We start from the raw sequence: 22,528 nt of genomic DNA on the forward strand, positions 1-22,528 counted from the left end.
GAAAAGAACAGCAAGCAGGAGAGATCAGGAAGGGATGTGAATCCTCCAGAAACAATGGACAACTGGCACTGACTAAAAGGTGAAGCCAGACTAAATAGCCCAGTCCAAAGTGGACACACCTGATGACTGCTGTGAAGGACAGACAGCAGTGCTACCACTTGTAACCACCGGAGGGAGCCCAAGAACAGAATTCACAACACAAACCCTGAACACTTTCTGCGCAGAAAGCGGCCTGCGCTTTCTACAGCAAAATTTGTTGCAAATTTTCACGGCCGAATTCGATAAGTAAGCCAATATCCAGACAAAACCATGAATTTTGCTGCAGATTATCCACAAAAACAGAGAAAAATCTGTAAATCCAGATAGCAACATTACTTCTCCGGTTCCCTGGCAGATCCCTGCACACACTGCTGCCACCAATGTGGGTCCATACATAGGAAGTGGTTTGTATCGGAAAGTCTAGTGCTACTGACTATTATTGTGTCCCACCTTTATGTTTCGGCTGTCCTATACATCTGTGACTAAAAACAACTGCATAGCAATCATAGGCTGCGGAAGTCTATAGTGAAGTCACAGGTAAGTGCTGCGGCACATGTCAAGTTACTCTGTTGTGAATTTGGATTCTGGGCTCCCCCGGTGGCTACTGGTGGAATTGAACTGGTGTCTTCATCTTCTCTGTTCACCTGTTCCCATCAAGATGTGGGAGTCGCTATATAACCTTGCTGCTCTGTTAGTTGCTTGCCGGTCAACAATGTTATCAGAAGCCTCTCTGTGCTTGTTCCTGCTCCTAGACAACTACTAGATAAGTTGGACTCTTGTCCATGTTTGTTTTTGCATTTTTGTTCCAGTTCACAGCTGTAGTTTCGTTACTGTGTCTGGAAAGCTCTTGTGAACAGGAATTGCCACTCTGGTGTTATGAGTTAATGCCAGAGTTTTAAAGTAATTTCTGGATGGTGTTTTTGATAGGGTTTTCAGCTGACCATGAAAGTGTCCTTTCTGTCTTCTGCTATGTAGTAAGTGGACCTCAAATTTGCTAAACCTATTTTCATACTACGTTTGTTATTTCATCTCAACTCACCGCCAATACATGTGGGGGGCCTCTGTCTCCTTTCGGGGTATTTCTCTAGAGGTGAGCTAGGACTAATATTTTCTTCTGCTAGTTTTATTTAGTCCTCCGGCTGGTGCTGGGCATCTAGAATCAACGTAGGCATGCTACCCGGCCACTGCTAGTTGTGCGTTAGGTTTAGTTCATGGTCAGCTCAGTTCCCATCTTCCAAGAGCTAGTTCCTATATATGCTTATGCTATGTTCTCTTGCCATTGAGATCATGACAGTTTGACCGGCCCACAAAGTGTTAATTGTTTGGGCTGAAGCAGGAGAAAAAGAAGTGTTGAAGGGAATTTTTTTTTTTTTTTCCCCTCAGAGTTTTGCTGCCTAGCCCTTAATTGCTGTCTAGCTGCTTCTTACCTCCTCTTAACCCTTGAATGGCTCTGTGTCCACCTGTTTGTAATGGATCTTCAGAGTGTAACTGCAGGTTTGAATAATCTCGCCACGAAGGTACAAAATTTGCAAGATTTTGTTTGTCATGCACCTGTATCTGAGCCGAGAATTCCTTTGCCGGAATTTTTCTCGGGGAATAGATCCGGGTTTCAGAATTTTCGAAATAATTGCAAATTATTTTTGTCCCTGAAATCTCGCTCTGCCAGAGACCCTGCACAGCAGGTCAGGATTGTGATTTCCTTGCTCCGGGGCGACCCTCAAGACTGGGCTTTTTCATTGACACCAGGGGATCCTGCGTTGCTCAATGTGGATGCGTTTTTTCTGGCCTTGGGGTTGCTTTATGACGAACCTCATTTGGAGCTTCAGGCAGAAAAAACTTTGATGTCCCTATCTCAGGGGCAAGATGAAGCGGAAATTTACTGCCAAAGATTCCGTAAATGGTCTGTGCTTACTCAGTGGAATGAGTGCGCCCTGGCGGCGACTTTCAGAGAGGGTCTCTCTGATGCCATTAAGGATGTTATGGTGGGGTTCCCTGTGCCTGCGGGTCTGAATGAGTCCATGACAATGGCTATTCAGATCGATAGGCATTTGCGGGAGCGCAAACCAGTGCACCATCTGGCGGTGTCCACTGAGAAGTCGCCAGAGAATATGCAGTGTGATAGAATTCTGTCCCGAAGCGAGCGGCAGAATTTTAGACGGAAAAATGGGTTGTGTTTCTATTGTGGTGATTCTACTCATGTTATATCAGCATGCTCTAAGCGCACTAAAAAGCTTGGTAAATCTGTTTCCATTTGCACCTTACCGTCTAAATTTATTCTATCTGTGACCCTGATTTGCTCTTTGTCATCTATTACCACGGACGCCTATGTCGACTCTGGCGCCGCTTTGAGTCTTATGGATTGGTCCTTTGCCAAACGCTGTGGGTATGATTTAGAGCCTTTGGAGACTCCTATTCCTCTGAAGGGGATTGACTCCACCCCATTGGCTAATAATAAACCACAATACTGGACACAAGTAACTATGCGTATTAATCCGGATCACCAGGAGATTATTCGCTTTCTGGTGCTGTGTAATCTACATGATGATTTGGTGCTAGGATTGCCTTGGCTGCAATCTCACAACCCAGTCCTCGACTGGAGAGCTATGTCTGTGTTGAGCTGGGGATGTAAGGGGGCTCATGGGGATGTACCTGTGGTTTCCATTTCATCATCCATTCCCTCTGAAATTCCTGAGTTCCTGTCTGACTATCGTGACGTCTTTGAAGAATCCAAGCTTGGTTCGTTACCTCCGCACCGAGAGTGCGATTGTGCCATAGATTTAATCCCGGGTAGTAAATACCCAAAGGGTCGTTTATTTAATCTGTCTGTGCCTGAACATGCTGCTATGCGAGAATATATAAAGGAGTCCTTGGAAAAGGGACATATTCGTCCATCGTCATCTCCCTTAGGAGCCGGTTTTTTCTTTGTGTCAAAAAAAGACGGCTCTTTGAGACCATGTATTGATTATCGGCTTTTGAATAAAATCACTGTTAAATATCAATACCCATTGCCGTTGCTGACTGATTTGTTTGCTCGCATAAAGGGGGCCAAGTGGTTCTCTAAGATTGACCTTCGTGGGGCGTATAATTTGGTGCGAATCAGGCAGGGGGATGAGTGGAAAACCGCATTTAATACGCCCGAGGGCCATTTTGAGTATTTAGTAATGCCTTTTGGTCTTTCTAATGCTCCGTCAGTTTTCCAGTCCTTTATGCATGATATTTTTCGCGATTATTTGGATAAATTTATGATTGTGTATCTGGATGATATTCTGATTTTTTCGGATGACTGGGACTCTCATGTCCAGCAAGTCAGGAGGGTTTTTCAGGTTTTGCGGTCTAATTCTTTGTGTGTGAAGGGTTCTAAGTGTGTTTTTGGGGTACAGAGGATTTCCTTTTTGGGATATATTTTTTCCCCCTCTTCCATTGAAATGGATCCTGTCAAGGTTCAAGCTATTTGTGATTGGACGCAGCCCTCTTCTCTTAAGAGTCTTCAGAAATTTTTGGGCTTTGCTAACTTTTATCGTCGATTTATTGCTGGTTTTTCGGATATTGCTAAACCATTGACCGATTTGACTAAGAAGGGTGCTGATGTTGCTGATTGGTCCCCTGATGCTGTGGAGGCCTTTCGGGAGCTTAAGCGCCGTTTTTCCTCTGCCCCTGTGTTGCGTCAGCCTGATGTTGCTCTACCTTTTCAGGTTGAGGTCGACGCTTCTGAGATCGGAGCTGGGGCAGTGTTGTCGCAGAAAAGTTCTGACTGCTCCGTGATGAGGCCTTGTGCCTTCTTTTCCCGTAAATTTTCGCCCGCTGAGCGGAATTATGATGTTGGGAATCGGGAGCTTTTGGCCATGAAGTGGGCTTTTGAGGAGTGGCGCCATTGGCTTGAGGGGGCCAGACATCAGGTGGTGGTATTGACTGACCACAAAAATTTGATTTATCTTGAGACCGCCAGGCGCCTGAATCCTAGACAGGCGCGCTGGTCATTATTTTTCTCTCGGTTTAATTTTGTGGTGTCATACCTACCGGGTTCTAAGAATGTTAAGGCGGATGCCCTTTCTAGGAGTTTTGAGCCTGACTCGCCTGGTAACTCTGAGCCCACAGGTATCCTTAAGGATGGAGTGGTATTGTCAGCCGTTTCTCCAGACCTGCGGCGGGCCTTGCAGGAGTTTCAGGCGGATAGACCTGATCGTTGCCCACCTGATAAACTGTTTGTTCCTGATGATTGGACCAGTAGAGTCATCTCTGAGGTTCATTCTTCTGCGTTGGCAGGTCATCCTGGCATTTTTGGTACCAGGGATTTGGTGGCAAGGTCCTTCTGGTGGCCTTCCCTGTCACGAGATGTGCGAGGCTTTGTGCAGTCTTGTGACGTTTGTGCTCGGGCCAAGCCTTGTTGTTCTCGGGCTAGTGGATTATTGTTGCCCTTGCCTATTCCTAAGAGGCCTTGGACGCACATCTCGATGGATTTTATTTCAGATCTGCCTGTTTCTCAGAAGATGTCTGTCATCTGGGTGGTGTGTGACCGTTTTTCTAAGATGGTCCATTTGGTTCCTCTGCCCAAGTTACCTTCTTCTTCCGAGTTGGTTCCTCTGTTTTTTCAAAATGTTGTTCGTTTGCATGGTATTCCTGAGAATATCGTTTCTGACAGAGGGACCCAATTCGTGTCTAGATTTTGGCGGGCATTCTGTGCTAGGATGGGCATAGATTTATCTTTCTCGTCCGCTTTCCATCCTCAGACGAATGGCCAGACCGAGCGGATTAATCAGACCCTGGAGACATATCTGAGGTGTTTTGTGTCTGCTGACCAGGATGATTGGGTTGCTTTTTTGCCATTGGCGGAGTTCGCTCTCAATAATCGGGCCAGCTCTGCCACTTTGGTGTCCCCGTTTTTCTGTAATTCGGGGTTTCATCCTCGATTTTCCTCTGGTCAGGTGGAATCTTCGGATTGTCCTGGAGTGGATGCTGTGGTGGAGAGATTGCATCAGATCTGGGGGCAGGTGGTGGACAATTTGAGGTTGTCCCAGGAGAAGACTCAGCTTTTTGCCAACCGCCACCGTCGTGTTGGTCCTCGGCTTTCTGTTGGGGATTTGGTGTGGTTGTCTTCTCGTTTTGTCCCTATGAGGGTCTCTTCTCCTAAGTTTAAGCCTCGGTTTATCGGCCCGTATAAGATATTGGAGATTCTTAACCCTGTTTCCTTCCGTTTGGACCTCCCTGCATCCTTTTCTATTCATAACGTTTTTCATCGGTCATTATTGCGCAGGTATGAGGTACCTGTTGTGCCTTCCGTTGAGCCTCCTGCTCCGGTGTTGGTTGAGGGTGAGTTGGAGTACGTTGTGGAGAAAATCTTAGACTCTCGTGTTTCCAGACGGAGACTCCAGTATCTGGTCAAGTGGAAGGGATACGGCCAGGAGGATAATTCTTGGGTGAATGCATCTGATGTTCATGCCTCCGATCTGGTTCGTGCCTTTCATAGGGCCCATCCTGATCGCCCTGGTGGTTCTGGTGAGGGTTCGGTGCCCCCTCCTTGAGGGGGGGGTACTGTTGTGAATTTGGATTCTGGGCTCCCCCGGTGGCTACTGGTGGAATTGAACTGGTGTCTTCATTTTCTCTGTTCACCTGTTCCCATCAAGATGTGGGAGTCGCTATATAACCTTGCTGCTCTGTTAGTTGCTTGCCGGTCAACAATGTTATCAGAAGCCTCTCTGTGCTTGTTCCTGCTCCTAGACAACTACTAGATAAGTTGGACTCTTGTCCATGTTTGTTTTTGCATTTTTGTTCCAGTTCACAGCTGTAGTTTCGTTACTGTGTCTGGAAAGCTCTTGTGAACAGGAATTGCCACTCTGGTGTTATGAGTTAATGCCAGAGTTTTAAAGTAATTTCTGGATGGTGTTTTTGATAGGGTTTTCAGCTGACCATGAAAGTGTCCTTTCTGTCTTCTGCTATGTAGTAAGTGGACCTCAAATTTGCTAAACCTATTTTCATACTACGTTTGTTATTTCATCTCAACTCACCGCCAATACATGTGGGGGGCCTCTGTCTCCTTTCGGGGTATTTCTCTAGAGGTGAGCTAGGACTAATATTTTCTTCTGCTAGTTTTATTTAGTCCTCCGGCTGGTGCTGGGCATCTAGAATCAACGTAGGCATGCTACCCGGCCACTGCTAGTTGTGCGTTAGGTTTAGTTCATGGTCAGCTCAGTTCCCATCTTCCAAGAGCTAGTTCCTATATATGCTTATGCTATGTTCTCTTGCCATTGAGATCATGACATTACTCGATCACTGGAAGCTGATCGCCAGAAAATATTGTTATGTGGTGAATATAATGAATTTTTATTTTACCAGAGAAGTGTAAAGCGTATAGAGACTCTGTATTATTCTATAGCTTCTGAAATCAGCATAATGTAGGAAAGAGACCCTGATTCCAGCTATGTATCACTTTGTATCACAACTGCTGCACCCAGTAAACTGAGTTTTCAGATGAAGCATAGCTCCGAAAGCTAACTCCGCCCACACCCAAGATTAGCAGCTTTCTGTGTATGTTGTCTATTGACAGTGAGCTGCTAATCAATGCTGGGGGCAGAGTTAGACCAGGATGCAGGTGCGCTGTAGTCTGGGCAGTGTTTATCTCCAGCTGATAAAGCGCTCATTGTATTGAAACAACACACAGTCTAACAAGTGACACATCCCTGAAAACAGTGTCTCAGACCCTACCTCATGCTGCCCTCAGATTACATAAAAAAAAAAAAAAACTGTTGACATATTCCCTTTATGTTTATATAAAATCAGGTATCACTGGATTCAAACTTCATTTAGTTCACATGGCCAAAACGTTCCAATACCCTGATGCAGAACAATACGACCTTCCTACTAGAATTCCTTTTTTGGCAGCACAAAATTTGGTCAGAAACCCTACTGAATGATCACAATGGAAAAAAATACTTCTGTAGGTATCCACATTAAGAGGAGTATCTAGGGGGGTAGGCGGAGCAACTGCTCAGGGCGCAGCTGTCAAGGGGGCACCATTAGGCTGCCTAATTAGGCAGTCTGAAGTGTCTCCCCCGACGGCAGCACGATGCCTCCCCCCGGACTCGGAGAGGTCACTCGCCGGCGCTGCAGAGGTGTGCATTGGTGGTAAGTGATCCAGAGCTGAAGACACCAAAGATTCAGCGTAACGAGAAAGATTTAGGGTGGGGGTAGGTTTCTTGTGGGGGGAGGGGTGTGAGAGATTTAGTGTGGCGAGGTGGGGTGGCGAAGATTTGAGAACACAAGTTTTGGGAGCAAGGAAGGGACAGTTGCAGACACAATGTGAGAACAGGTTGCATTTTGTTGCATTCAGGAAGAAAAATATTTTTCCACCACCAGGTGCAAAACAGTGACTGTCACGACCCAACAGGGGTCATTCCAGCAGACGGCACACTGCACACACAACAAGATGGTAATGGGGAGAGAAAGACTCTAACAATAGGAAACGAGGGATGGGACACCTCCTGAGCTCTAATCCGAGCCTGTCCCTGAACTCCCCTAATGCCCTAAGCAGGTCCTTCCCCCCTGCCGCCGTCATGTACCTCATCCCTGTCACCTCACAATGACCTGGCTAGTGAACTGGCTGGCAAAGGCGCTAGCTTCACCACTGCAGATAATACTAACACACAATAGGAAACGAGGGATGGGACACCTCCTGTGCTCTAATCTGAGCCTGTCCCTGAACTCCCCTAATGCCCTAAGCAGGTCCTTCCCCCCTGCCGCCGTCATGTACCTCATCCCTGTCACCTCACAATGACCTGGCTAGTGAACTGGCTGGCAAAGGCGCTAGCTTCACCACTGCAGATGATACTAACACAGGGGATAGTGACAAGCACGAGACAGACTCTGCTGCCAAGCTCCACTCCGCAGATGATACTGAAACAAAACCCAGAAATCCACAGAAGAAGCAGATTCAGCGCTGACATCATAGAGCTGCAACTGCAAGGCTGGTCTACATAGAAAACTATCACCAACAGTCAGCTGATGCGTCAGGTGACTATTTAAAGGATGGTGTTAGCGGTCACCACCCACATCAGCTGACCAGCAATGCAGCAGCTGCCAGCAAGGAAACAAACATTAACCCTTGCTGGCCTGAAAGGAAAAAAGCTACATTTAAATTATAGCGGAACCAGAGCTGCCGCAAATCCAAACATGAATTGCGACAGTGACAATGCAGTGAGATGACAAGAATCTGCACAGCTAATCATATGATAAATACTTGCAATTCAAATTTATGTATGAGATATCCAAAATGATTGTCTATAAAATGGTGGCAGTTTCAAGTTCAAAGCAGAAGTGGATAATGAGATATGGAACATGAAAGTCAAAAGTTCAAAACATTGTTAACCCTTTTGCTCTTCACAGTATAGATATTTTCATCTTTTACAATTTAAAAATTAAAAAAGGAAAATGGGCAGATGTAAAAGTTTGGGCACCCTTGAGCACCCTTGGAGATTTGTGTGCTCTGATAACTTTGACCAGGGTTTCTGACCTTAATTAGCCTGTTGGGGTTATGGCTTGTTCACTATAATCCTTACAAAAGGCCAGGTGATGCAAATTTCCCAACTTTATAAAAACCTAGCCTCCTCTAACCTTGTGCCAAAAAAACAGAACCAGAGCACTCTGAAAATGAAAATGGTGGAGGCCAACAAAGCAGGAAAAGGCAATAAGATAGCAAAGCGTTTTCAAGTTGCCCTTTTCCTCAGTTCAAAATGTAATTTAGAAATGGCAGTTAGCAGGAACAATGTAAGTCAAGAAAAGGTCTGGAAGACCAAGCAAAATTTCAGTGAAAGCTGCTCGTAGGGTAGATAGAGAGGAAAATCAGAACCCCTGCTTGACTGCAAAAGACCTTCAGAAAAATTTAACAAACTCTGGATTTGTCGTACATTGTTTTACTGTTCAGAGACACCTACACAAATATGGCTTTCAAGGAAGAGTCATCAGAAAAAAAAACTCTTGCGTCCTCACAAAAAAATTCAGCATCAGAACTATGCAAAAGTACATCTAAACAAGCCTGATGCATTTTGGAAACAAATCCTGTGGACTGATGAGGTTAAAATAGGGGTGGATGAATCATGCTTTGGGGTTGTTTTGCAACAGATGGCACAGGGAACATTTCATGGGTAGAGGGAAGAATAGATTCAATGAAATTTCAGCAAATACTTGATGCAAACATAATACCACATGTAAAAAAAAGCTGAAGTTAAAAAGAGGATGGGTTCTACAAATAGATAATTTTTTATTGAATATTTTCATATGTAACATACAAAAAGTAAAAAGTATACATGCAAGGACAAAGAAAAGCAAACACAGCAAAACAGTCAAGTAAAACAGCAAGATAATCAAGTAAAGCATAACAGCATTACATGAGTCGGATTCATTCAATAACCATTGATTGTCCAGAGCATTGCCATAATGCTGTCTTGAGTATCATATTCCTTATCATCATTAACATACGATAAACAAAATAGAATGAAAAGAAGAAAAGAAGTACAGAAAAAGGTAAAGGAAGAAATGGGGGGTCTAATTAAGAGGACGGAAGAAAGTGGGGGGAGAGAAGAGAACTGAGGGCTGAAGTATGAGAAGAGTTGAATCTCTCCCATCTCTGTTCTACCCTACGCCGCTAATTTGTCTCCAAGAGTGTTAGGAATTCAGGCGATTCGCGAAACATAATCCATTCCTGCCATGTTTTGTAAAACGTATCTATATGCTGTGTCGTAACGGTGGATAGCCTCTCCATCCTACATAGGAAATCCATTTCAACTATCCAGTCCCAGATATTGGGGGCTGTCTTAGAACGCCACTTCCTAGGAATGATAGGATGAGTGGCCGTTATGCAATGTTTCTACAAATAGATAATGATACTAAACACAAAAGTCAAAATCCACAATAAACTACCTCAAAAGGCGCAAGCTGAAGGTTTTACAATGGCCCTCACAGTCCCCTTATCTGAACATCATTGAAATCCTATGGCTAGATCTCAAGAGAGCAGTGCATGCAAGAACGACCCAGGAATGTCACAGAACTGGAAGAATTTTCTAAGGACGAATTGATGAAAATCCCTCAAACAAGAATTAAAAACTCTTGGCTGTCTACAAAAAGCTGTGATACTTTCCAAAGTGGTTGCTATTAGGTGCTAACCATGCAGTGTGACCAAACTTTTGCATCGGACCATTTTCCTTTCTGTAATTTTGAAAATGTAAAAGATGAAAATATTTTTTTTTAGCCTAAAACACAAAAGAAATGTGTCATCTTTAACTTTAGGACTTTTAGAGATCATTTCATCTTCAATCTGCTTAACTGTTCACAGTAACAGTAATTTTGACCAGGGGTGCCCAAACATATTCAAGCCACAGTAGTGAGGGGCAATAATTTATTCTGGGGCTCAGTATGATGCAGATATTTTTATTCAGTAACATTATAATGACACTGCTATTTTTAAGGAAAGTGTGTGGGGATTTGATGTAGAAGCATGGAGAAGATGGAAGTCTGAAGAGACAAGCTGTGGCTTTGAAAAGTCATCTCAGCTTCTGGACAAGATGAATAAAAGAAAGAACGACATCAATCAGAGACATCATCCTCTATCAGGTATCTGGATGTACGGTAAATGTTTTTTGCGATAGTAATTCTCATATTTTGATTTATGTTAGGGACGCTAAAGGAATTGTCCATGTTTGTGATGAGTCTGCAGTCATTCTATGTGACTGCAGACTTCTGAATTCTCACAGCGCGTGCATTACACATTGTCAGGATTCTCTGGTGCCGGTGATTAACACATATGGGCACCTGACGACTAGAAATGTGTGGTCTCACTCAATGAAAATAAATTGAGAGAGGCCGAACACTTCTAGAATGTGGCCATAAGTATACAAATCGCTTTACTGGTGCTGACATGACCGTCCACTCCTAAAAAAGTGCAGGGAATACGCAGTGAGAACTCAGAAGCCTGCAGTCACCTAGAGTGACTCCAGACTTTCATCTCAAACCTGGACAAGCCATTTAATTATAAAATTAAGCACTGTAGCATGCCAATCCTAACAGCGTGTAACATACTCACTGTTCAGATTCAGCTCTGCTTCATAGAAACATAGAATGTTAGAGTTGGAATGTTAGAGTTGGAAGGGACCTCAAAGGTCATCGTGTCCAACCCCATGCTCAATGCAGCGCAGAATTCACTAAACCATCTCAGACAGATGTCTATTTAGTCTCTGTTTGAAGACTTCCACTGAAGAAGAAATCACCATCTCTCGCACCAGCCCGTTACACTCATTTGTCACCCTCACAGTCAAAAAATTATTTCTAATATGTAATCTGTATCTTCTCCCTTTCAGTTTCATTCCATTGCTTCTCCTGTTTCCATGTGCAAATGAGAATAAGGATGATTTCTCTACAATGTGACATCCCTTCAGATATTTGTAGGCAGCTATTAAGTCTCCTCTTAGTCTTCTTTTTTGCAAGCTAAACATTCCCAGATCCTTTAATCGTTCCTGGTAGCTCTTCTCTGAACTTGTTTCAGCTTTTCAGTGTCTTTTTTAAAATGTGGTGCAGATTTGGATACAGTATTGCAGATGAGGCCTGACCAAGGAGACGCAGAGTGGGATAATTGCTACACTTGAGCTAGACTTCACTTAATACATCCTAGAATAGAGAGAAGCGAATATATTCGGAAATGATCGCCGAATCTGAATTTGCCATATGTGCGCCATACTGGTACCCTATAGGAAGTAGCAATTCTAACAGTCAATGTCAACTCTTTAACGAGCCTTGTCAAGGCTCATTAAAGGGTCAACATTAACTTCTAGTATTGCTACTTCATATAGTTGGCACTAGAGTTCTAGTCCTCTTCCTCTCTGAAGAGACAATTTGCATATTTCCCAAAGGAACATTGCGGCTTAAAAGTCTCCTCATCTCATTATGCTTAGCATGTCACACTCCGGATCCACTCTCACTTGGATCCCGGTCAGACACCTCTCACACAGCCAAACCAGATCTCAATAACGAGGGGCAGCACCCCAAAACAGTGTCTGCAAATTGAGATTCTGGTTTTGGCTTTTATCCTAAGTCATGTGACAAGGCTCGTTAAAGGGTCGACATTGACTTTTAGGATTGCTACTTCCTACTGCACTAAAGTTTTAATCCTCTTCCTGTCTGAAGAGACAATTTCCATAGTACACTAGGATGTAATTCATCTGGATCAGATTTAAACTAACTAAGTGTTCCCTCACCATCTCTCTGTTTATAGATGGTGTGGATTCTTTTATTCCTTCGATGGCACCATGAAGATCAGTTGATGTTACATTCGCTTTCTTAGACAACACAGATGCAAAATAGGAATGTAAAAGTTTGGTCTTCTCAACGTCAATTTTTACCACTTTACCCTTTTCATCCTGTAAAAATTCTATAGATCTTTGACTTTTCTTTTGTTTTGGAGATACCCCCCAAATACTTTTTTTCTGCTTTTGGTCTCCCTTGCAAGCCTCACTTCATTACTGGCTTTAGCTCTTCTAACGCTGCCCTGCATTCCCTGTAAACAGCATTATATCCTTCTTTATATATGCCCCCTCCTTCCATTTGACATACATTTATTTTTTCATTTTTAACAAGTGTGTTCATCCATCCTGGTCTCTTTAAATGCTTCCAATTATTCCTTCTTTTCGAGATTGTTATCGATTGTGCAGTGAGAATTTTATTTAGCAAAATCCCCCATCCATCTTGGATATTTCTGTTCTTTAGAACATCCAGCCATTGGACCTTTCCTACTCTCTTTTTGAGTCCATTAAATTTGCCTTTCAATTTTAAAGTCTGAGTCCTCGCTCGTCTACCTCCTCTTGTAATACAAAATTTGAGAATAGCATGATCACTGCCTCCTAAATTCCCAGCCACCTTTACTTCCTCAACCATTTCCTCCCTATTGGTAAGAATTAGGTCCAAGATTGCAGATCCCCTTGTTCACTCTTCTACCTTTTTAAAGATAAAGTTGTCAGCAACAGAAAATTTTCTGGACCCATTACTTTTGCTTGAGATCCTTGCAGGTTCCAGCAGTCATCACATGACCTTTTCACTCATATGCAATTGTCATGCTTATGGTCACGTGACAACGATTTTCTCTTAACTGAATATTGAGAGAATTAGGGAAAGCAGATTGTTGGCACGTGACTAAATGTGCAAATCGCATATGTGCTTTGGTTAGGTTGGGGGGCTCCAAACTTAATTCTTGCCCCAGGTACAAGAAAACAGATACACCTCTGTGCACACTACATATCTATATAGGTATCCACTATCCAGCCTATACAGTATATTTAGGATAACTAATATTCCCTTTAGGATACAGAATGGAAAGTCATTTTCACTTAGCAATTCAATTTTCTGCAAAGAAATACAAACCTGCTGGGAATGGAGAATTTAAATTCAGAAACGAATTGTCTTGTCGCCAGAGATTCATAAAACGAGGGCAAACCTTTGAAAAATCTCATTTATGCAGTGTTTCCGTCTGCTGTGAATTGCGCTGCTGAGCAGGTTAAGCAGGTAGATTAAAACGTATCGACATAACCTCATTTCATCCTAGAGAGGCCACTAGGCAATATTACATTTAACTTGTAATTGAGCAATTTGTCTGAGGCAGTACAAGTAAAAACACAGCTCAAAGACAAATAAAATAAGATATATACTAATAATATCTACCATACAAAGTATTTAATAATATAGGGACAGAAAGGTTCCAATATATTTTTGCATAGACATTTCTGATCCGTAAAAAAACACAACTACTACCCTGCCTGAATACACAACTCAGACAGGCCTGAAATGGTGTACTCAAAAAAATAAATTTTTATTTTGCGCTAATGCATGTTTGATAAAAGGTGAAACAAAATATTATTTTCAAAAAAATCCTAATTTTGTATTTCCCAAGTAAAACGTATGTCTACAAAATAAAGGAAAGAAAAAAAGTGTGCGTAGTATGATCACACAAATTCTGAATGTGATAGAACTGCATTGTTAATGGGGTCATGAGTACAACTGCGAAAGTAGACTCAGTGGGCTTAAATTCAGAGCACAATACGGTTCTGTATTGCAGGTCTATATACACATGGTCATATACGTGAGGTTCAAGGATCCTGTAACATCCAGCCACTGATCAGGCTACTTCCACCATGCAGACCTTCGGACACAACACTGTTCAGCTGCGGTACTGAGGTGCACAATGCTTATTGCTTCATTATGTAGCTACAAGAAATATTGGTGCCAGTATACGGGAAAAGTACCCTCACTACATGAAGATTCGGAAATAGAAAAATGAACAAAGTGTTGACTATTCACAAGATTGATGATCTATCAGATTTGTGGGGGTCAACAACTGGCATTTCCACTGATCAACTGTTAACATTTCATGCTCAACTACGGCCTCTTTCACACATCAGTTTTTTTTAGAATCAGTCACAATCCGTCAAAGTGTTGAAAAGACGGATCCTGTGCAGATTGTAAGAAAACTGCTGCAATGGATGAGAGGGGAGGGAGAGGGAGAGGGAGAGAGAGAGACTCCAACGCTTCCATAATAACGTGTATGAACTTAACCCAGAAGGAGTACACTTAGTGGTAAGAGACAACGACATTCTATATGCCATGGCAGAAATGTCTGACCTGAAAAGAAGCATCAACAAGAGGCCGAGTAAACAAAATCCCAACAACAGTTTTGCCAAAGAATGCAAGACCATATGGAAGGCCCTAAGAATGTCCTCGAATAAAAAACACAGAGACCCCAACAACCCTTCTCTGAAAGAAGCCTACCACACCGTACAACAAAATTACAAAGCCATCCTCAGAAAGAAAAAGCAAAACCACATCTCTACCTAACTCCTCCAACTCCAAGATGCCCTTGAAGACAACAAAATTTGGGAAATGTGGAATCACCTTGGATCCAACCAGAAAAGCAATAGACTCCACATCCAGAGCGGCAACATCTGGCTCCAGTACTTCAAGGACCTTTACAATGGCATCCCAAGTGAAGACATGAACCCGGCACAAAAAGAGCTTGTGGAAAAAACAAAGATATGGAGGAAAAGTTCAAAGATTTCCAAAATCCTCTGGATACAACAATCACACTGTCAGAAATAACAGAAAGGATCACACAGAGAAAAAGGTTAAAAAAAAAAGCCAGCAGTCCAGATGGGATCCTCACAGAAATGCTGAAATACAGCCCTCCAGAAATCCAGGCTGCAATAAGCCGGATTACTCACCGGTAATGCTCTTTTAGTGAGTCCACGACAGCACCCTACTGGAGAGAGAGGGATCCGCCCCGCAGGAACAGAAAACCTATTGAGAAATAAATGGGGGCGGTCCGCCTCTCCTCCTCAGTTTTGATTTCAGAGTACCCGGAGGACCGCCAGTATTAGGCAAATATCATTTATTTCATTGTTTAAACTTATTTGCTTATGATTAAAAGGATTTTACTCAAATAATATGTATTATATTAATCTAGGGAGGGATGTAAGAGGGTGCTGTCGTGGACTCACTAAAAGAGCATTACCGGTGAGTAATCCGGCTTTTTACTCTTCGCCACGACAGCACCCTACTGGAGATCTTTCAGAGACCATCACCTAGGGAGGGGACCACCGTGCTGAGGACAGTCCTGCCAAAGTCTAGGTCAGAAGTTGACGATAGGTCTAGCCTATAGTGGTTATAAAATGTAGAAGGGTTTGACCACGTTGCCGCCTTACATATAGTTTCAATCGGGACGTCTCCCCTCTCTGCCCAGGAGGATGCCATCGCTCTGGTAGAGTGTGCCGTTATGCCTTCCGGAGGGTTTTCTTTCCTCGCGGAGTAAGCCAGTCTGATAGCCTCTCTGATCCACCGGGATAAGGTGCTTTTTGTTACTCCATGACCCTTCTTGACACCCTGGAAGGAAATAAACAGAGCCCTACTCTGTCGCCAGCTGCTGGTCTTTTCAATGTATTTTAACACTACTCTTTTAACGTCTAGAGTGTGATATTTTTGTTCTTCAGGAGTGGATGGATTACTGAAGAAAGTGGGCAAGATTATTTCTTGTGACCTGTGGAATTTTTTTGCTACTTTGGGCAGGTAGGAAGGGTCTGGTTTAAGAATTAGCTTATCCTGAAAGGTTAACAAAAAAGGTGGATCTATAGAGAGTGCTTGGATGTCACTGATTCTCCTAGCTGAAGTCAGTGCTACCAAGAGGGCCGTTTTTAGTGATAGACATTTAATTGGTATTGAGTCTATTGGCTCGAATGGAGAGTCTGTTAGGGCTTGTAAGACTAAATTTAAATCCCAGGGTGGAATCCTAGGTATGTTAACTGGATTCATTCTTTCGCAGGCCGTAATAAATCTGGATACCCATCTATCCCCCGCGATGTTATGGCCATAGAGGGCTCCTAGCGCTGAAACATGAACCTTTAAGGTGTTTACAGTTAGACCTAGTTCTCTCCCTTTTTGAAGAAACTCCAGGATAGAATGTATCGGAATTTCTGATGTGTCGGTAGATGTATGGAATTGAAAAAATTTTCTCCATACTCTTGTATAGATTTTTGTGGTGGAGGGTTTTCTACTATGGAGAAGCGTATCAATTAAACCCCCCGAGAATCCTCTCGATCTTAACATCTGCCTCTCAAGTTCCAGGCCGTCAGGTGTAGATTGTCCACCTGAGGGTGGAAAAACGGACCCTGGAAGAGAAGGTTGGGCGTTGAGGGGAGGACCCAAGGATCTGAGACCGACATGGTCTGTAACCATGAGAACCATGGTCTCTTGGGCCAGAATGGAGCTATCAGTACAACTCTCGCCCCTTCTTCCCTGATTTTGCGTATAACTTGAGGAAGCAATATGATCGGAGGAAACGCGTACGCCAGACTGAACTGCCAAGGGGCTTGGAGAGCGTCCAGAATGTCCGGATGATCCGCTGGAGATAGAGAAGCAAATCTCCGGACTTTTCTGTTTTTCCTTGTGGCGAAGAGATCTATCTGAGGACGGCCCCAAAGAGATATTATGTCCAGAAATATCTGCTGGTTTAGACACCACTCTCCTTGCCTCAGGGTGTGTCTGCTTAAGAAGTCCGCCTGCTGATTGCTTGCTCCCCTTATGTGCAATGCAGTAAGGGATGTTAGGTGATTTTCTGCTAGATTTAAGATTTCCGTAGCAGAAGACATCAGAGTCTCTGATCGCGTACCTCCTTGCCGATTTAGATACGCCACCGTGGTGGTGTTGTCGGACAGGACTCTGACGTCTTTCCCCCGAATCTGTGGGAGGAAATGGTATAAGGCGTATTTTACAGCATTCAGTTCTTTAAAGTTAGAGGAGCTGCAATTTTCTTCCCTGCTCCATAAACCCTGGCAATAATCGTTCCCCATATGAGCGCCCCATCCATGAGGACTGGCGTCAGTGGTTATGGTGTGAGATGGCGTTATTACCCATGGAACCCCACTCAACAAATGGTTTGAGTCTAGCCACCACTCTAAGGAAGTTAAAACCTCCTGAGATAAGGTTATTTTTGTATTTAGGTGACCAAATAACCGTCTATCCTCTTGTAAAATTTGATGTTGTAGGACTCGAGTGTGGTGTTGAGCCCATCTCACTGCTGGTATACAAGAGATAAGAGACCCTAGTAACGACATAGCTTGTCTTAGGGATATACGAGGATTAGTTATTGCGGCTAGGACTTTGTGTCTGATCAGTAGGATTTTTACCTGCGGCAGGAGACACTTTTGAGATATGGAGTCTAACTGGAACCCCAAAAACGCCTGACGGGAAAGCGGAGTGAGTCTGGATTTGTCGGTATTGATTATCCAGCCCAGGTCCTGTAGAGAGGAAATTGCGTGAGCCAAACGATCGGCACATTGAGTAACTGAATTTCCTATTACCAAAAAGTCATCCAGATAGGGCACAATCAAAGTTTCCTTCTGGCGTAGGTATGCCATCACCTCTAGCATTATCTTGGTGAAGATCCTCGGCGCTGTTGAGAGGCCGAAGGGTAAGGCCGCATACTGGAAGTGACGAACCTCGTTGTTGATTTTTACCGCCACTCTGAGGAATTTTTGGTATCTGTTATGAATGGGGAGATGATAGTAAGCATCCTTTAGACCAATGCCCCCCATCATACAGTTTGGGAAGAGGAGTTTTATGGTGGACCTAATGGACTCCATTTTAAATGTATAATTTTCAATGAATGAATTGAGTTTTTTAAGGTTTATGATGGTTCTGAAAGAACCGTCGGGCTTAGAGATTAAGAATAGGGGAGAATAGAATCCCCTACCCTCCTGTCCCACTGGCACTTGGACTAGGACCCGTTTTGATATTAGGGTTTGAATTTCAAGCTCTAAAGCCTGTTGCTGTATAGGCGAGCTGAGAGTTGTTATAATATAAGACTCGTGGGGTACACGAGAGAATTTTAATTTAATTCCATCTCGGACGATATTTAAAACCCACGAGCTAGATGTTATCTTCTCCCATTGGGTGGTGAAAAATTTAAGTCTGCCCCCAACTGGTATGTCCTCAGTATTTGTCTTTTGGGGGGTTGGGTCTTCTAAACATGGTACCTCTCTGCTTGTCGTCTTTAGGGGTCCATGTTGTAGACCTATCCGTTTGCCTCCTTTTGCCAAACGGCCTCCTTTTAAAGGCTCTCCTGTAAAACGGAATAGAGGTTTCAGGAAAAGCTTTCTTCCTGTCCTTTGCCTTTTTGAGTATCTCATCTAAGGTTTTACCAAAGAGGTACTCACCCTCACATGGGATTGCGCATATTTTAGACTTAGATTGCGCGTCCCCTTTCCAACTCTTCATCCATAGGGCTCTTCTTGCGTTATTTACAAGGCCCGCAGATCTTGCTGCTAAACGGAGTGAGTCGGCGGAGGCGTCTGCCAGAAAGGCCGCTGCTCCTCGTATTAAAGGGATGGCTGCTCTTAGTTTTTCCCTCGAGCTTTTCTTTTCAATTTGCTGGTCTAACTGATCAATCCAGATGATCATTGACCGGGCCGCGCAAGTGCTGGCTACTGCAGGTTTGAATATCCCTGTAGCCGCTTCCCAGGAACGTTTAAGGGATGATTCAGCCTTACGATCCAAAGGATCGACCAATAGTCCCGCATCCTCCACAGGTAGAGTGGTTTGTTTGGAGGTAGAGGCTACAGCTGCGTCGACCTTAGGGACTTTGGTCCAAGTAAGAAGCTCCTCGTCACTAAACGGATATTTGCGTTTTGAGGCTGAGGGTAGAAAGCCTCTCTGATCTTGCTTCTCCCACTCTCTTTTAATCAATGTTTTCACTGCTGGAATAACTGGAAAACATCTCCTCTTTCTGTCTGCCAAACCCGCGAACATTATTTCTTGCGCGGTTTGCGCACCCTTAGACTCCTCACACCCCATGGTATTTCGAATAGATTTTACCAAGTTGTCCACACTGTCCAAGGGGAAACATGAGCGTCCCTCAATCTCTGATGAGGATGATGACGCTGGACATGATGATAGGGAGGCATCTGACAGTATCGGTTGGTCACTGTCGGAGTCTGATACAAGTGTTGGCGTTTTAGATTTAGAACTACGCGGTTTTTCCTGGGTCATATTTTTTAGTTCTTCTCTAATAATGGCCCGTAGGTCCGTAATGGACACTGCTGCTCCCTGTGTTTCTTTTAAACAGTCCTCACAAAGTTTTTTGGGGTATGAGTCAGGGAGGGGCTGGTTACACAAGGCACATTCCCTGTGCTTCGTTTTTTGTCGTTTTTTGCTCTAAGCGTGTAAGTAGAGAGAGAAAGGGAAAAGAGAGAGATAGGGAGACCGCGTTAGCTTAATAGGTAGAGTTCACAACTCACCCAGTGAAGCAAATAATACCGGATCAGAAGGCCGAGATCCTGTTCTGGAACCGTCGCTTTTACGAGCGGTGTCCGAGGATCCTCTGGCGTGATCTTTGGCGGGGGGTACTGGAACTCCGGTTGTAGGGTCCATGGCACCTGGGGATGACATCTCTGCATCGCCGATTCAGCGTTAGTGAGCGCTTTAAATAGAGCGCCAAAACGTTTTTGTTTTTTTTTTCTTGCGCATGCGCAGATCAGTGCCGGCTCCCCCGCCCTGGATCCGGCCTAGGCGCCCCGGAAGTCCAAGAACCACTTCCGGGGTAGCCTGTATGTGCGGCGGTCGGCGCACGCGCGGCCCGGGATTCAACGCCGGCCGCTGGAAGGTCACCTTACCCGGCTCCTGCTGCCGTACCGCACGCTGGGAAGGACGCCGGTCGGCCTTTCCCGGACCCGGCCGTCTGCCCGCTCCATCAGACGAGGGGGGAGCCGTCTAACGGAACTCCCCCGACGCTGCTTCTGAGCCGCAGCTCCTGCCGTTCTCACGGATACTGCGCAGGCGGCATGCAAGCCCAGGTATGTCTTCTCAGTAAGAGTCCTGTCGTTCCCGCAGGAACAGGAAACCTAAACTGAGGAGGAGAGGCGAACCGCCCCCATTTATTTCTCAATAGGTTTCCTGTTCCTGCGGGGCGGATCCCTCTCTCTCCAGTAGGGTGCTGTCGTGGCGAAGAGTAAAAACAAAACTATTTAATATTGTACTGCAGGCCGGCTGCTTCCCCAAAAACTGGAACAAAGGCCTCATAACCCCTATACACAAAAAAGGGGACAAGTACGACCCAGCAAACTACCGGGGGATGTGTGTCAACAGTAACCTGGGTAAACTCTTCTACTGCATCCTGAACAAGAGGATCTTCACCTTCCTCACCAAGCACAATGTCCTCAGCTAGAGCCAAGCAGGGTTCATGCCGAACCACTGCATCACTGACCACATCTACACTCTGCTCATCAAGAGCCACGTCCACAATACAAAGAACGGGAAGATATACGCTTGTTTTGTGGACTTCAAGAAGGCCTTCGACTCAGTGTGGCACCCAGGACTATTCCTAAAACTGCTGGGGAGTGGAATAGGAGGCAAAACATATGAGGTCATCCGAAGCTCCTACACTGAGAACAGTTGCAGTGTGAAGGTCAACGGAAGGAGGACGGCCTATTTCCAACAGAGTCGAGGAGTGAGACAGGGCTGCAGCCTCAGTCCAACGCTCTTTAACATCTACATCAATGAGCTGGCAGTGGCCCTAGAGTCCTCAGCACCAGGACTCACCCTCCATGACACCCAGGTGAAATTTCTGCTGTATGCAGATGACCTTGTGCTGTTATCACCAACTGAGAAAGGCCTCCAAGATCATCTGAAAATCCTAGAGACCTTCAGCAGCACATGGGCACTGCCAATCAACTAGAAGAAAACTAATATCATGATGTTCCAGAAAAGAAAGCAGAAACCTACTGGCCATCCTACCTTTATGATAGACAACCGTCTACTTACAGAAACCAACAGGTACACCTACCTGGGCCTAGAACTCAGCCAGTCAGGGAGCTTCTAGCAAGCCATATAGTTACTAAAAGACAAGGCATCCAAAGCCTTCTATGCCATCAGAAGGCATCTGTACCATCTCAAGGCACCAGTAACCGTCTGGCTAAAAATCTTTGACTCCCATCATTGCCCCAATCCTTCTGTATGGCAGTGAGGTCTGCGGCCCAGTCTCATACCCAAACTGGTCAAAGTGGGATGTTGGGCAGACTGAAATATCCCACCTAGAGTTCTGCAAGCATCTTCTCCAAATCCATCGGAGCACATTAAACAGCGCCTGCCGAGCAGATTCACACTACACATTGCAATAAAGAAGAAGGCACTGTCATTCAAGGCTCATCCACAAAGTAGCAGTCCCAGCTCCTACCATCACAAAGCCTTCCTACACCAGGAAGCATCCCAACAAAAAGTACCCAAAGCCAGTCTGACCAAGCCATCAACCTACATGGCCTGACAAAAGGTGAAATCAAGAAGATGGTACACAAAGTCAAAGAGGAATATCTCAGCATCTGGAGGAACGACATAAACAAATCCAAGAAACCGACGATATACCAGAACCTACAGAGGGAGTACAAACCATCCCCATATCTAGAGAAACTAGAAAACCCCAAAGAGCAACAGATCGTGAGCCGATACAGATTGAGCGCCCACAGCCTACTCATCGAATCCGGGCGGCACCGACAGAACTACAAGCCCCGAGAGAGCAGACTCTGCCAGCAGTGCCCCCAGGAGGCCATGGAGGATGAGGCCCACTTCCTGCTGAGGTGCCCCAAATACTCCGCAGTGAGGGACACTCACTTCAAGAGACTGTCTGATCTCCTCCCAGACTTCACCTCCATGGAGCAGGAAGAGAAACTGCCTATAATACTGGGAGAAGAGGAAAGTGCAGTGGCCATAGCAGTGGAATATGTCAGTGCCTGCCACAGACTAAGAGGAGCCTGATATGTCATGGACTCCTGTACTCCACCCTGGACATATCCCTATCCCCCCGACTAAAGAGCCTGATATGTCATGGAATCCTATACCCCACCCTGGAAACATCCCCTATCCTCTAAAAGGAGTCTGATATATCCTGGACCTCTATATGCATCCCTACCCCACCCCCCTATTT

General features: G+C 44.6%; 2 protein-coding genes across 7 annotated transcripts in view; both read right to left on the reverse strand.

Moving 5' to 3' along the window:
• Positions 1-22,528, reverse strand: part of INPP4A (inositol polyphosphate-4-phosphatase type I A) — a 152,891-nt gene that overhangs the window by 85,841 nt on the left and 44,522 nt on the right. The gene's annotated exons all lie outside the window — the stretch shown is intronic.
• LOC143817710 (uncharacterized) lies at positions 15,376-18,149 on the reverse strand. Its single transcript, XM_077299198.1, has 2 exons — positions 17,976-18,149; positions 15,376-17,852 (listed from the first exon to the last, which is right to left on the reverse strand). The coding sequence occupies exons 1-2, from the start codon at positions 18,147-18,149 to the stop codon at positions 16,656-16,658; spliced, it is 1,371 nt and encodes a 456-aa protein (XP_077155313.1). The 3' UTR covers positions 15,376-16,655.

This window comes from Ranitomeya variabilis, chromosome 3 (assembly GCF_051348905.1).
Source record: "Ranitomeya variabilis isolate aRanVar5 chromosome 3, aRanVar5.hap1, whole genome shotgun sequence".
In the NCBI taxonomy this organism is placed as follows: Eukaryota; Metazoa; Chordata; class Amphibia; order Anura; family Dendrobatidae; genus Ranitomeya; species Ranitomeya variabilis.

Coding starts and splice junctions, on each gene's coding strand:
- LOC143817710 (XM_077299198.1), bottom strand. CDS start 18,149: ATGGGGGGCATTGGTCTAAAGGATGCTTACTATCATCTCCCCATTCAT. Junction 17,853..17,975: donor TCACCAAGATAATGCTAGAG/GTGATGGCATAC, acceptor TCCTCTCTACAG/GACCTGGGCTGGATAATCAA.